At 44.6% G+C, this 14,830-nt stretch overlaps 1 protein-coding gene across 2 annotated transcripts in view; it reads left to right on the forward strand.

Annotated features, from left to right (window-relative positions):
- syne1a (spectrin repeat containing, nuclear envelope 1a) overlaps window positions 1–14,830 on the forward strand; it is a 232,178-nt gene that overhangs the window by 209,675 nt on the left and 7,673 nt on the right. The window contains exons 1-12 of one of the 2 annotated variants that reach the window (XM_029114620.2): window positions 1,079–1,242; window positions 2,379–2,541; window positions 3,165–3,352; window positions 4,048–4,198; window positions 5,452–5,634; window positions 6,925–7,062; window positions 9,094–9,285; window positions 9,593–9,911; window positions 10,166–10,234; window positions 10,711–10,856; window positions 11,300–11,426; window positions 11,629–11,840. In XM_029114620.2, coding sequence (XP_028970453.2) covers window positions 1,154–1,242; window positions 2,379–2,541; window positions 3,165–3,352; window positions 4,048–4,198; window positions 5,452–5,634; window positions 6,925–7,062; window positions 9,094–9,285; window positions 9,593–9,911; window positions 10,166–10,234; window positions 10,711–10,856; window positions 11,300–11,426; window positions 11,629–11,840 — 1,977 coding nt within the window. In that variant the 5' untranslated portion in view covers window positions 1,079–1,153. Of the gene's footprint in view, window positions 1–1,078; window positions 1,243–2,378; window positions 2,542–3,164; window positions 3,353–4,047; window positions 4,199–5,451; window positions 5,635–6,924; window positions 7,063–9,093; window positions 9,286–9,592; window positions 9,912–10,165; window positions 10,235–10,710; window positions 10,857–11,299; window positions 11,427–11,628; window positions 11,841–14,830 lie in introns of those variants that run through there. The other variant, XM_034287789.1, reaches the window with a different exon arrangement.

Below are 14,830 nucleotides of genomic sequence, written 5' to 3' on the forward strand. Positions count from 1 at the left end.
AATATCTTCAACCTGGAAGTCTTTTTTCAAAAGGTCAGTTTTCAGTGACCTAAAATGTAGTTTGCTTGTAGACGAAAGACCGAAACGCATAGAAAAAACCCTTTTGAAAAAATACCTGTGTACGTGTGGACAGCCTAATGCTGTCTAAAGAATAGGTTGTGTCTGTGGTTAATATAGAGCACCTTCAGTACATCCCAAAGACTGTGTTGAAGATGGAGACCATGATGCATATACATCTCAAGTTAATCGCCTGTGGTGTAACTTATCTGGGTTCCTCTTAGTAGGAAGGTCTCTGTGAGACAGAAGCCTCATGTCACAAGGTTAGAATAGGCTTGTTTGTCCTGGTTTCAGCAGGACAGCGAAAGAGAAAAGAGCTTGCATGTCATGTTCTTCTCTGCCCTCTGCCTCCCGCGTTCTTTTGCTCAGCCAACTGTCCCTGTCGCTCCCCCTCCTTCTATCTGACCCTGGCTGTTGGCGTCTGAGGGGGGAGGGGGAGGGGGAGGGGGGAGGGGGAGGGGGAGGAAGCAAGTGAGTGACCTCACAAACAGCTGCAAGAGTCTTGCTCTCTTCTGTCTGTCACTTTTTCCACAATAATATGTGAAAGACGGTTTGACATTTCACAAGTAGTTTCTTATATAAGAGAACTATAAGAGAACCCAAATCCAGGCTTTTTTTTTCTCAACTTTTTGACTTTTCTTTAGTTATTTTGTATTTCTTGGACATTTTGAAAAGGGGAAGGAAGCATTTTTTCCATTCCAGGAGTTGTCCCAGAAACATTTTTAGCGGACAGTTCTGTCCTCACTGTACTGACTGTGCACTCTTCCTTCGCGCTCGCTCTCTGTGACATTCCATCCTCGGGCCCGCTCTGCGGCACATGCCTCTGACTGTAAGTCCTGTTTTAGTAGCAGCAGCACTTGTCACTATCCAGCGCCACACACACACACACACACACACACACAGGAGTAAAAAAAAATCTGATCAGTTGACATGTTCCACTTGTGGTCCCCCCCTCCCCCTTCGACAGGGGGTAGACTGCCAGGGACCAGAGAAAGTCCCACTTGGAAGTCCTAGACGAAAGAGAAGGGACATTAAACCACAGCTTGCTCCATACCATTTCTCTCTGTTAGTTTTGACTTTGGACATACCTGACCCCATGGTTCTGGTCTTGGCGACTGATAAAATGGCAGGATGCCCAAGCGAGGACTCTGAGGACCTACCGGAATGTGACTGTGATGTCAATAGGCAGGTTCATCTTCGAGAATTATTCTGTAATCGTGTTGTCTCGGGAATAGGCGCTCGTTCATCGTGGAATCTGGCCTGCATGTTTTCGCTATTTGTTAATCAGATGGTCGGTTTCGCTTAATACTGTAAATATTTGGCTGCTGTAAGCTGGATTCTTCAGAACCACAATATCACTGGGTTTTGTGTGGAAGCAGAGCAAGGGAGTATGATGTTGCTGACCATTATAGATGTTAATACTGTGTTGTTTTCCTGCTTTATTGTCTCTATTGTCCTCAGTGGGGTTTTATTCCATTTTATATTTTGGCAGGTTTGTGTCAAAAGCATCAAGCAATTATTTGCAAAACTTGATAATAATTAGTAAGTTAGAATAATAGTAAGTTATATTGATTGTATTTTTAAATGTGTCAATATTGGGAGCCATTAAACAGCATTAGGCATCCGAATATATCATTTCAGCATGAGGAGAATTCTTAGGCAATCCATTAATAGATCAGTTATTGAGCTTTAGTAACACCACCACTGGGCTGCAATATAGTCTGCCCATATAAACTGAACTTCAATACAGTTTTCCTTGCAAGTCACACCAGTTTAACATGTCAAAAGTAGTTAAGACCTGCTAAATGTGTCTAATGGGTAACAACTAATTTACTTTCGTGCCTGGAGGTAAAATGGGTTCTTCCTGTATTATTAACAAGTTATAGTGTGACGGGGAGAGAATGTTTTAGAGAGCTGCATTGCTTTGTAGGGTGTAATGATTGAATCTGCTCTGTCTGAGATTGTCATGGGTGTGTTTTGAAGTCAGAGGACTAACAACTGTTCTATATTTACAATTTAATGACAGATCTTAGCATCACACATCCAAAATGGCTCATAAACAGTTGTGTGGTCTAGACAGGCTTTAACTATTTCCTCCAATCTGTCCTAAGCACAAATTCCTGAACACTTTTTTCTAAGACTAATGTTTATGCATTTTTATGCTTTATTTGATAGGAAAGTTGGAAAATAGAGTTTTTGCTAAAGGGTAGTGAACCAGATTGTAAGTTGGGCTACGTGGAAAGCATTTATCATCGTTCTGAGAATGGTATGGAAGGTGTACACTGGACTGACTGACTGTTTTTTCTCTCTTGCTCTCTCAGGGTGAAGAAGTTGAAGGAGACTTTGGTTGCGGTGCAGCAGCTGGAAAAGAATATGAGCAGCCAGCGCTCCTGGCTTGCTCACATTGAGACCGAGCTATCCAGACCAATCATCTATGACACCTGTGATGCCCAGGAGATACAGAGGAAACTCAACCAGCAGCAGGTAGGACAACACACACACGCATACACACCTACACACACGCGCACACACACATATATATATATATATATATATATATATATATATATATATATATATATATATATATATATATATATACACACATATACATTAGATAACATTCTTTAGAAAAACTGTTACATTTAGGAGACAAAACAGGGGTGTACACAAATACATCCACACACAATGCTTATACGAGAATAAAATCCTCTCTACTGCCAAGCCAGCGGTCTAAATCAAGAGTGGCATGACTCAGACCCCACTGACCTAGTTAACTTATGTTACCCTCTAGTCCAAACAAAGCCCTTATAACTAAAGCCTTCCAAATCCCAAGTCAGCATATCCACAACATATCCACTACATATCCACTACATATCCACTACATATCCACGACATATCCACTACATATCCACAACATATGCTCTAAGTCCAGTCAAGGCCAGTGTTGCCGACACAGTCAGATTTTGCACATTCATTGATTCCCATGAAGTATGTGGTAAACAACGAATCAAAATTTTTTCCAAAATGTGTTTTCTCTGCCCTATCCTCTCTCCTGAAATGTGACCCTCTTCCTGTACCTTTATTCCCCTCTCTTCACCCTTCAGGACATCCAGAGGGACATCGAGAAGCACAGCACCGGCGTGGCGTCTGTGCTGAACCTGTGCGAAGTGCTGCTGCATGACTGTGACGCGTGCTCCACGGAGACGGAGTGTGACTCCATCCAGCAGGCCACCAGGGGGCTGGACCGGCGCTGGAGGAACATCTGTGCCATGTCCATGGAGCGGAGACTCAGGTGGGACCTACATACCAATGAATTACTGTTATTATTATTTTACTACCAATGACCTGCTGTTAGAATTATTCCACTACCAATGACCTGCTGTTATAATTATTCCACTACCAAAGACATACTGTTATAATTATTCCACTACCAAAGACATACTATTATAATTATTCCACTACCAAAGACATACTGTTATAATTATTCCACTACCAATGACCTGCTGATATAATTATTCCACCACCAATTAATTATTGTTATTATTATTCCACTACCAATGACCTTCTGTTATTATTATTCCATTACCAATTAATTACTGTTATAATTATTCCACTACCAATGACCTTCACTTATAATTATTCCACTACCAATGACCTACTGTTATAAATGTTCCATTACTAATGAACTACTGTCTTAATTACTCCACCACTAATGACCTACTGTTATAATTATTCCACTACCAATGACCTACTGTTATAAATGTTTCACTACTAATGAACTACTGTCAATTATTCTAGTGCCAATGACCGACTATTGTAATGTTATTACTGCGGTTGCAATCACACAGTCCTAAATATGCCTTCGACATGAGTTGGCATGTACCCACAAACACACATTTTAGGAATTCAAAATCCTTCTGTCACGCTCCCACCTCACCTCCACATTTTTGTACTTAATCTCACCTCCACCCTCCTGTGTTCATGTAGGATCGAGGAGACATGGCGGCTGTGGCAGAAGTTTCTGGAGGACTACTCTCGATTCGAGGACTGGCTGAAGGCCTCTGAGAGGACCGCTGCCCTTCCAAACTCTTCAGGAGTTCTGTATACCGTCGCCAAGGAGGAGCTCAAGAAGTTTGAGGTACACTGTTTTAGAGTTGAGAATAAGGAGGTTGGAAGGGAGTGGATCAGTGGGATTGCACATGGAACTGCAGTGAGATCTGAAAAATGACAGTTAGGCAGTTTGTTTTATGGATTGCTTTCCCAGCAAATTTTATGTTACGGAATACATTTATTGGTTTATTTTAATTTCAACAGTCAATTAATACTTATTAGGTTTTTGGTTGTAAATTAAAACATTTCATGATTTTGCTTGGGTGGGTTCTCAAAGTAATTACAAAAACCCCACTATAAACCATTTAAAAGCCAATACTACGCTGTAAACCTGAATACGTTAGCAGAGATTTAAGGCAACTGATTGCCTTAAAAGATGTAAGTTTATTTACTCAAAAGGCATTTGTCTGTGGAACTTACATATTTTGATGTACCTTTTGATTACACAGTCAATTGAATGGCTGATTGCCTCAAAAGAAATGTGTAATACTCATTTACACTGTAAGCCTCACTAAGTTCCCAGTACTAAAAAAATATATAGATATGCATCATTTGAGATCCGAGGCTTTAGCCCTGGACGCACAGGCCTAACGATGCCCATGCTACCCAGAAGGCATTGGCTTGCAAAAAGAACCCACAATTCCCATTGGAATCCAGCTGAAGTTTTGACTGGAAGATTTTATGTAATGGTTACAATCATTTCAGTAATGGGTTCAAAAGATTTGTTTTACTACATGATTGGATTACTTTAGACAAACGTGTTTGATGTTTGTGTAGATAAGATAAATTAATCAGTCAGTGTACATGCAAAAAAGGATAATAAAACAATTCCAAAATATCAACCTGAAGCAGAGAATGCTGGGAACATTTTCATTTTAAACTTATAAAAATTGAGTTAAAGTCAGTATAACATGAACAATTTAAGTCATTAGGAATATTTCTCTTAATTTGAGTAAGAATTGCATTAGGGTTTACAGTCTAGTGAAACTTGAGGGAAATAGGAGAAAAGGGATGGAGAGAGCATTGGAGTGTGTACAGTGCAGAGGATGAGAGGGGATCGGGTTACTGGACCATGTATTGCTGGTTAGATCCTCTTCCAGTCAATGGGGTCAGCACTGCAGTAGCCAGGGTCATCCAGGGTTAGTAGTTGTTTGTCAAAATAACCAACCAAATACATATATTGAGACCTATATATTTTCTTTGGAGGGGGCACATGCACTGAGACAACCAGAGCCCAACACTCTTAAACTCAATATTATTGTATTGTGTCTTGTGTCCCAGGCGTTCCAGAGGCAGGTTCAGGAATGCCTGACTCAGCTGGAACTGATCAATAAGCAGTACCGCCGTCTGGCAAGAGAGAACCGCACAGACTCCTCATGTCACCTCCGAGAAATGGTGCATGATGGGAACCGGCGATGGGATAACCTGCAGAAGAGGGTAGCCTCTATTCTGCGCAGGCTCAAGGTATGCAGGGGACAAACATGTTACACACTTCATAGTGTGAAAACAATGACTTGGGTTGTTTATTTTAGCTATGAGGCACTAGGAGGTGTGATATATGGCCACTATAAGGCACTAGGAGGTGTGATATATGGCCACTATAAGGCACTAAGAGGTGTGATATATTGCCACTATAAGGCAATAGGAGGTGTAATATATGACCACTATAAGGCACTAAGAGGTGTGATACATGGCCACTATAAGGCACTAAGAGGTGTGATATATGGCCACTATAAGGCAATAGGAGGTGTGATATATGGCCACTATAAGGCACTAAGAGGTGTGATATATGGCCACTATAAGGAAATAGGAGGTGTGATATATGGCCACTATAAGGCAATAGGAGGTGTGATATATGGCCACTATAAGGAAATAGGAGGTGTGATACATGGCCACTATAAGGAAATAGGAGGTGTGATATATGGCCACTATAAGGAAATAGGAGGTGTGATACATGGCCACTATAAGGAAATAGGAGGTGTGATACATGGCCACTATAAGGCAATAGGAGGTGTGATATATGGCCACTATAAGGCACTAGGGTGCACTACGTGTAATACAGGTGCATCTAAAAAAAAAAAAATTGTTTCAGTCTTGATGATTATGGATTATAGCTTATCTCTTAATATTAGAATAAAAAATGTATAATACAGAAACGTCAACCTGAGAAGAACTCTAATCAGCTAATTAACTCAAAGCACCTGCATAGTTTTCCTAATTATATTAATTTATGCACTCACCACTTGGTCAGGGCTCCTTTTGCATGACATTTCTGTTTAACAAATGTTTTATTCTAATATTTGAGATACTGGAATTTTGATTTCCATGAGCTCTAAGCCATAATCATCAAGATTGAAACAAAAACAGCATGAAATGTTTCACTTTGTGTGTAATGAATCTAGAAAATAAGAAGGTGTCACTTTTTGATTTGAATTATGGAAATAAATGAACTTTTCCACAATATTTGTATTATTTGAGATGCACCTGTATGTGGGCACTATAACACAGCTGTTGGCTGGGCTACATCATCCATATACCACAAAACCATAAGTTACCGTACTGCTATTAAAAACCGGTTACCAACATATTTACAACCGTTAATAGGAATGTGTGGTCAAACCTGTGGTATATACTGTCTCATTGACATTCAGCCAATCTGCATCGATGTATGGTTATTCATTGTCCTAGATTACAGACCCATTTGAGTTCTGTAACTAATCTTTTAACTGTGGCCCTCCGTACCTTTTCTATCAGCACTTCATTGGTCAGAGGGAGGAGTTTGAGACGGCCAGAGACAGCATCTTGGTGTGGCTGACCGAGATGGACCTGCAACTCACCAACATAGAGCACTTCTCAGAGTGTGACGTCCAGGCCAAGATCAAACAGCTAAAGGTAGGAACAGTGTTTGTACTGTATGTATCTGTATGTTTGTATGTGTGTGTGTGTGTGTGATTGTGTGTATGTGTAAGTGTATGTGTATGGTAATGTATATGTGTGTATGTGTATGTATGTATATGTGTATGCTTGTGTATGTGTGTGTGTGATTGTGTGTATGTGTATGTATGGGAATGTGTGTGTTTATATATGTGATTGTATGCATGTCTATGTGTATGGTAATGTTTATGTGTTTGTATGTATGTATGTGTGTTTATGTGTGTATGTATGTGATTGTATGTACAGTGGGGAGAACAAGTATTAGATACACTGCAGATTTTGCAGGTTTTCCCACTTACAAAGCATGTAGAAGTCTGTAATTTTTATCATAGGTACTCTTCAACTGTGAGTGATGGAATCCAAAACAAAAATCCAGAAAATCACATTGTATGATTAAGTAATTCATTTGCTTTTTATTGCATGACAAGTATTTGATACATCAGAAAAGCAGAGCTTAATATTTGGTACAGAAATATTTTTTGTTGGCAATTACAGAGATCATATGTTTCCTGTAGTTCTTGACCAGGTTTGCACACACTGCAGCAGGGATTTTGGCCCACTCCTCCATACAGATCCTTCAGGTTTCGGGGCTGTCGCTGGGCAATATGGACTTTCAGCTCCCTCCAAAGATTTTCTATTGGATTCAGGTCTGGAGACTGGCTAGGCCACTCCAGGACCTTGAGATGCTTCTTATGGAGCCACTCCTTAGTTGCCTTGGCTGTGTGTTTCGGATCGTTGTCATGCTGGAAGACCCAGCCATCTTCAATGCTCTTACTGAGGGAAGGAGGTTGTTGGCCAAGATCTCGTGATACATGGCCCCATCCATCCTCCCCTCAATACGGTGCAGTCATCCTGTCCCCTTTGCAGAAAAGCATCCCCAAAGAATGATGTTTCCACCTCTATGCTTCACGGTTGGGATGGTGTTCTTAGGGTTGTACTCATCCTTCTTCTTCCTCCAAACACGGCGAGTGGAGTTTAGACCAAAAAGCTCTATTTTTGCCTCATCAGACCACATGACCTTCTCCAATTCCTCCTCTGGATCATCCAGATGGTCATTGGCAAACTTCAGACGGGCCTGGACATGCGCTGGCTTGAGCAAGGGGACCTTGTGTGCGCTGCAGGATTTTAATCCATGACGGCGTAGTATTTCACTAATGGTTTTCTTTGAGACTGTGGTCCCAGCTCTCTTCAGGTCATTGACTAGGTCCTGCCGTGTAGTTCTGGGCTAATCCCTCACCTTCCTCATGATCATTGATGCCCAAGGAGGAGAAATCTTGCATGGAGCCCCAGACCGAGGGAGATTGACCGTCATCTTGAACTTCTTCCATTTTCAAATAATTGCGCCAAGAGTTGTTGCCTTCTCACCAGCTGCTTGCCTATTGTCCTGTAGCCCATCCCAGCCTTGTGCAGATCTACAATTTTTGTTCTTTACACAGCTCTCTGGTCTTGGCCATTGTGGAGAGGTTGGAGTCTTTTTGATTGAGTGTGTGGACAGGTGTCTTTTATACATGTAACGAGTTCAAACAGGTGCAGTTAATACAGGTAATGAGTGGAGAACAGGAGGGCTTCTTAAAGAAAAACTAACAGGTCTGTGAAAGCCAGAATTCTTACTGGTTGGTAGGTGATCAAATACTTATGTCATGCAATAAAATGCTAATTAATTATTTAAAAAATCATACAATGTGATTTTCTGGATTTTTGAAGTGTACCTATGATAAAAATGTCAGACCTCTACGTGCTTTGTAAGTAGGAAAACCTGCAAAATCGGCAGTGTATCTAATACTTGTTCTCCCCACTGTACTTGTATGTGTATGGTAATGTTTGTGTATGTATGTGATTGTATGTATGTGTATGTGGGAATGCATTTGAATGCTACTGTATCTATTAAATTGCACTTGAATTTCGTTGTGAAGCCCGGCATAGAAACAAATACTAAAATCTCCAGCCCCTCTGCGCTGTTGGTGTGCGTGCGTGTGTGTGTGTTTTCAGGCCTTCCAGCAGGAGATCTCTCTTAACACGGGGAAGGTTGAGCTAGTGTTCCGACAGGGGGAGGCCCTCATTGAGAAGAGTGAGCCCATGGATGCAGCGGTTATTGAGGAGGAGCTGGAGGAACTGCAGCGGTACTGCCAGGAGGTTTTTGGACGTGTCGACAGATACTACAAGAAGCTGACGCGGCTGCCTGTTAGTAAAACCCTCTGTGCCCAGAACACACACACATAGTCGTGTTGAGCCAGATACCACTACAAGAATGTAGCCTAGCGTTTGGAATGTACGGCCAGTTAGCTTTTTTGCTCAAGTAAATCAGTCTAATTCGATTTGGAGAGGTCTGACAAATGTCTAATATGTATATAAATATTGTAAAATAGAGCATATAATATGCAAGTTCTCCTATTTGCCAATGATTTTAATAATATGGCCTATTTGCCATTTAAAATAGCTGTAATTTCCTTGTACACACGCCATACGTTCTCCTTACCTCCCCATGTAGCTGGCCGATGATGAACTAGACAGCTCGGACCGAGAACTGGACATGGACGAGTCGGCTGACCTTTCCGACCTGCAGTGGGGCGACTCCTCTATTCCACGCCCCTTCAGCCGGCCGGCCTCGGGTTCTGTTCTCCCCCGAGCAGATGGCTCGGGCCGGGACACCCCAGCCAGCATGGACTCCATCCCCCTGGAGTGGGACCACGATTATGACCTCAGCCGGGATCTGGACAGCACCGGGGTGCGTGGTCTGGGGCCGGAGAGGAGTCCAGGACAGGAGAGGGCGGAAGAGTACCTTCGGACGACTGGCGCTGAGCTGTCAGGTCAGTAAACCACTGCTCCATACTGCTGCTGGAGAAGAGATTTCTACGTGGTTGAATTCATGGTCCTAGAAACTATATGTTGTATAACCTGAAGCAAAGTAAAAATGGACCAGTACTCAAATATTAGAATATTAATTTTAAAAAATAAGTAACGTTTGAGGGTGTTTTGTTAGCATAGATGTTTACACTCTTAATCCAATACATTACTTGTCCAATGTTGCCAGTTCTAATAGTAAGGATTTCTTTCTTCGCAGATGTTATTATACCAGAAAGCCCAGAGGCCTATATAAAATTGACAGAGAGCACTCTGAGGTCCTCTTCTGGTAGGCAACTAGCCACAATAGGTTGCTAAAGCTAAAAACATTGTATCATTGACCATTGCATGCTAACACGGTATGCCATAGCATGAGCCAACATGGCATGCGTAAGTCTTAACTCGCGTGTCCTTCATCGTCGCATGTCGTTAACGTATTGCAAGGCTAAATATACTAGCATGCCAGTTCAACTAGGCTAAATACAGTTTCATCACTGACCATAGTAGCATGCAACATCATCAAATGAAATAAGCACGTATACTATACATATCATACCATATACTCCATAGCATCCTATGTCACTTTTCCATTTACCTCTGTTGTTAACACTCCATCACCTAAACCACCTGATTTTCCTTCTTTTTTTTCACAGTTTCAACAAAGCAGTTTGACTGACTAACACTTGAATATGGTTTTAGTTTTTCATTTCATTTTAACTACGCTATGCATTTCTTCCAATACTGGTTTACTGTATATCCATGCAGGTGAGCCAGGTCAACTGGAAGCCCACTTGAGACAGATGGACCAGGCTCTGGACTCTGAGCACTTCTATCTACAGCAGAGAGAGGGCGCTGTCCACACTGGCAAGACCAGCACCAGCCCGGAGCTGGAATCGGCCTACATGGGCTATGTGAGTGTTTGCTATCCTTGAAAAAGTGACCTCTAAACAGTTCGGCGTTTACGGTCTAGTGCTAACACTCCTGGCGTGAGGTGTGAGAGCGTAAAATGTGAGTCAAAAAAGGAAAACGACAACTCAAAATAACGACAACTATACAAATCTTCACGGAACACGAATAACAAACAGCACCAACACGGTCGACAACAGCAAGCACAATACTCTGTGAGGTGCCAGTGCAAACAAGACATACACACACAAACTGAGCAGGAGCAGGTGTGTGTAGGGTGCATTGCTGCCATGGTGGTTAGTACGGGAGGTGGAGCGGCCTGCTGTGTGGCGCGGAGCGGTCGTCACACCCACCTCACCTCAGCCCTTCAGTCAGTGCCCCCCCTCCTATTCTCATCCCCTCTGCCGTTTCATGCGGTCGTGGTGACGTGTGTGTCTGTCCGGTTCAGATGCGTCTGATGGGAGAGTGTCGGGGAAGTCTCGATGCCGTGAAGAGGGTTGGAGGAGAACTGACCGAGGAGGACGATGAAGTGCCTGGACTCAATAACCCCGCCGGCACAGACAGCCCCAATGCAGGTCGGTGTCACGCTCGATCTGTGTCCGTTCCTCTCTCCTGTTCATTAGTACGATACTAATAATTCATTGGATTTATCTAGAGCTTTTCTAGACAATGAAAGATCTCTACGTAGTAAAGGAAAGCTCACCTCATGCTCTACCTGTGTGTAGCATCGGCTTAAGCAATGAGTCGACCGGAACCGTTACCCTTCTCTTCGCCCAGGTGTGATCGAGCGCTGGGAGCTGATCCAGGCTCAGTTGCTGAGCGAAAAACACAGAGAGAAGCAGAACCTGCAGCAGTGGCGACAACTGATCTCAGACCTGCAGACCATGAGGGCGTGGCTGGGCCAGGCCGAGGCGGAGCTGGGACACCTCCGGGAGCTGGACCTCAGAGCGGACATACAAACTATTGAGCAGAGGATCAGAAAGCTCAAGGTGTGTGTGTGTGTTCAAGTTTTGTCATACAGAATACTCGAGGTATGGACTCAATGAGATTCTTTAACTGCTGGTTCCCTGACCACAATGCAACAACAATAGAGAAAATAGAGTTGAAAAAAGTAAAGGATACTGATAGTCGTGTGAATATAAGGAAGTGTGCCAACATGATGTGGTGAATACATTATCTCCAAGCGTATCAGGTGGGGTACTGGGAATGATTTGAGTGTGAGGCAGCAGGGTTGCCTAGACCAGTGGAGAGGGGGTAATTCAGGGGTACTCCAAGCAGAGCAAAATTCTGTCTGTGGTACAGTAACTGAAAAAGGTTGGCAAACACTGGCCTAGACTATCAAACCAGTAACCAGAAATTTGCAAGATCAATTCCTGAGCCGGACAAATATCGGGTTCTGTCCCTGAGCTTGTCAGTTAACCCAAATTGCTCCCATATCGTTGCTGAAAAAAGATTGTGTGTGTGTGTGTGCACGTATATGTGTGCGGGTGCACGTTTGTGTGCGGGTGCACGTTTGTGTGCGGGTGCACGTGTGTGTGCGGGTGCACGTGTGTGTGCGTCCATGCGGTCAGTCTGTTTAGTTCATGTGTTGGGCAGCCTAATGGCTTGCAAATAGACCATTTGGTTTGGGATCCTGTTCTCTGATACAGACCACTTCTCTGTACGGTTGGTCTCTATGATTTGTGTAAACAGGAGCGTACTGGTCTAACTCCCAGACAGAGCCCTCCATATAGGAGACAGACTCCATACTGTACCCTCCTGATCACACTGCATGTGGCCTTGGACAATAGGAAACCACTAATAACCCGTGCAACGTTTCCCGTATGGCTACTAAGTAACACAGTAGCACACAGTACCTCCCGGGGTCACTGACTTCAAAATACCCAGGGAGCTCTGACCCCATTAACCTGCGTCTACTCTGTTAGAATCTGAAATATCCACTGTAACTCTGCTCTGTATTGACCTAAAGATGTCTCTCTGAAACTATCAGATAGAAATAATTGCATATACGCTACATCCGCCCACACCTCTTCACTCGGCCTCTTCTGGTCTTTTAAGATGTGTAGTGTTCAATCATTCTGTCCACACGCAAGGCCTGGATTCCTTTAGCATCTCAACAGAACGGCGTAACACAATCATAAATGGCTGTACAAAGACTTGCGCTTTTCACCTCTAAAACAAAGGATATCCAATTACTTTCTTCGCACATAGACACACAGACACACATCCATCCATCCATCCATCTTCTCCCGCTTATCCGGGGCCGGGTCGCGGGGGCAGCAGTCTAAGCAGGGATGCCCAGACTTCCCTCTCCCCAGACACTTCCTCTAGCTCTTCCGGGGGGACACCGAGGCGTTCCCAGGCCAGCCGGGAGACATAGTCCCTCCAGCGTGTCCTAGGTCTTCCCCGGGGTCTCCTCCCGGTGGGACGGGACCGGAACACCTTCCCAGGAAGGCGTTCCGGAGGCATCCGAAAAAGATGCCCAAGCCACCTCAGCTGACCCCTCTCGATGTGGAGGAGCAGTGGCTCTACTCTGAGCTCCTCCCGGGTGACCGAGCTTCTCACCCTATCTCTAAGGGATCGCCCAGCCACCCTGCGGAGAAAACTCATTTCGGCCGCCTGTATCCGGGATCTTGTCCTTTCGGTCATGACCCAAAGCTCATGACCATAGGTGAGAGTAGGAACGTAGATTGACTGGTAAATCGAGAGCTTCGCCTTGCGGCTCAGCTCTTTCTTCACCACGACAGACCGATACATCGACTGCATTACTGCAGAAGCTGCACCGATCCGTCTGTCAATCTCCCGTTCCATCCTTCCCTCACTCGTGAACAAGACCCCTAGATACTTAAACTCCTCCACTTGAGGCAGGCACTCTCCACCAACCTGAAGTGGGCAAGCCACCCTTTTCCGACTGAGGACCATGGCCTCGGATTTGGAGGTACTGATTTTCATCCCCACCGCTTCACACTCGGCTGCAAACCGTCCCAGTGCATGCTGAAGGTCCTGGTTAGAAGGGGCCAACACGACAACATCATCTGCAAAGAGCAGAGACGAAATCGTGTGGTCCCCAAACCTGACACCCTCCGGCCCCTGGCTGCGCCTAGAAATTCTGTCCATAAAAATTACAAACAGAACCGGTGACAAAGGGCAGCCCTGCCGGAGTCCAACATCCACTGGGAACAAGTCTGACTTACTGCCGGCAATGCGGACCAAGCTCCTGCTTCGGTTGTATAGGGACCTGACAGCCCTTAGCAAAGGACCCAGGACCCCATATTCCCCAAGCACCCTCCACAAGATGCCGCGAGGGACACAGTCGAATGCCTTCTCCAAATCCACAAAACACATGTGGATTGGTTGGGCAAACTCCCATGAACCCTCCAACACCCCGTAGAGGGTATAGAGCTGGTCCAGTGTTCCACGGCCCGGACGAAAACCACACTGTTCCTCCTGAATCCGAGGTTCTACTATCGGCCGTATTCTCCTCTCCAGAACCCTGGCATAGACTTTCCCGGGCAGGCTGAGAAGTGTGATCCCCCTGTAGTTGGAACACACCCTCCGGTCCCCCTTCTTAAAAAGAGGGACCACCACCCCGGTCTGCCATCCCAGAGGCACTGTCCCCGACCGCCACGCGATGTTGCACAGGCGTGTCAACCAAGACAGCCCCACAACATCCAGAGACTTGAGGTACTCAGGGCGGATCTCATCCACCCCCGGTGCCTTGCCACCGAGGAGTTTCTTGACCACCTCTGTGACTTCAGCCCGGGTGATGGACGAGTTCACCTCTGAGCCCTCATCCTCTGCTTCCTCAATGGAAGACATGTCAGCGGGATTGAGGAGATCCTCGAAGTACTCCTTCCACCGCCCGACGACATCCTCAGTTGAGGTCAACAGCTGCCCACCTCTACTGTAAACAGCGTTGGTAGGGCACTGTTTCCCTCTCCTGAGGCGCCGGATGGTTTGCCAGAATCTCTTCGAGGCC

The sequence above is a fragment of the Esox lucius genome, chromosome 18, assembly GCF_011004845.1.
Source record: "Esox lucius isolate fEsoLuc1 chromosome 18, fEsoLuc1.pri, whole genome shotgun sequence".
NCBI classification, from domain to species: domain Eukaryota; kingdom Metazoa; phylum Chordata; class Actinopteri; order Esociformes; family Esocidae; genus Esox; species Esox lucius.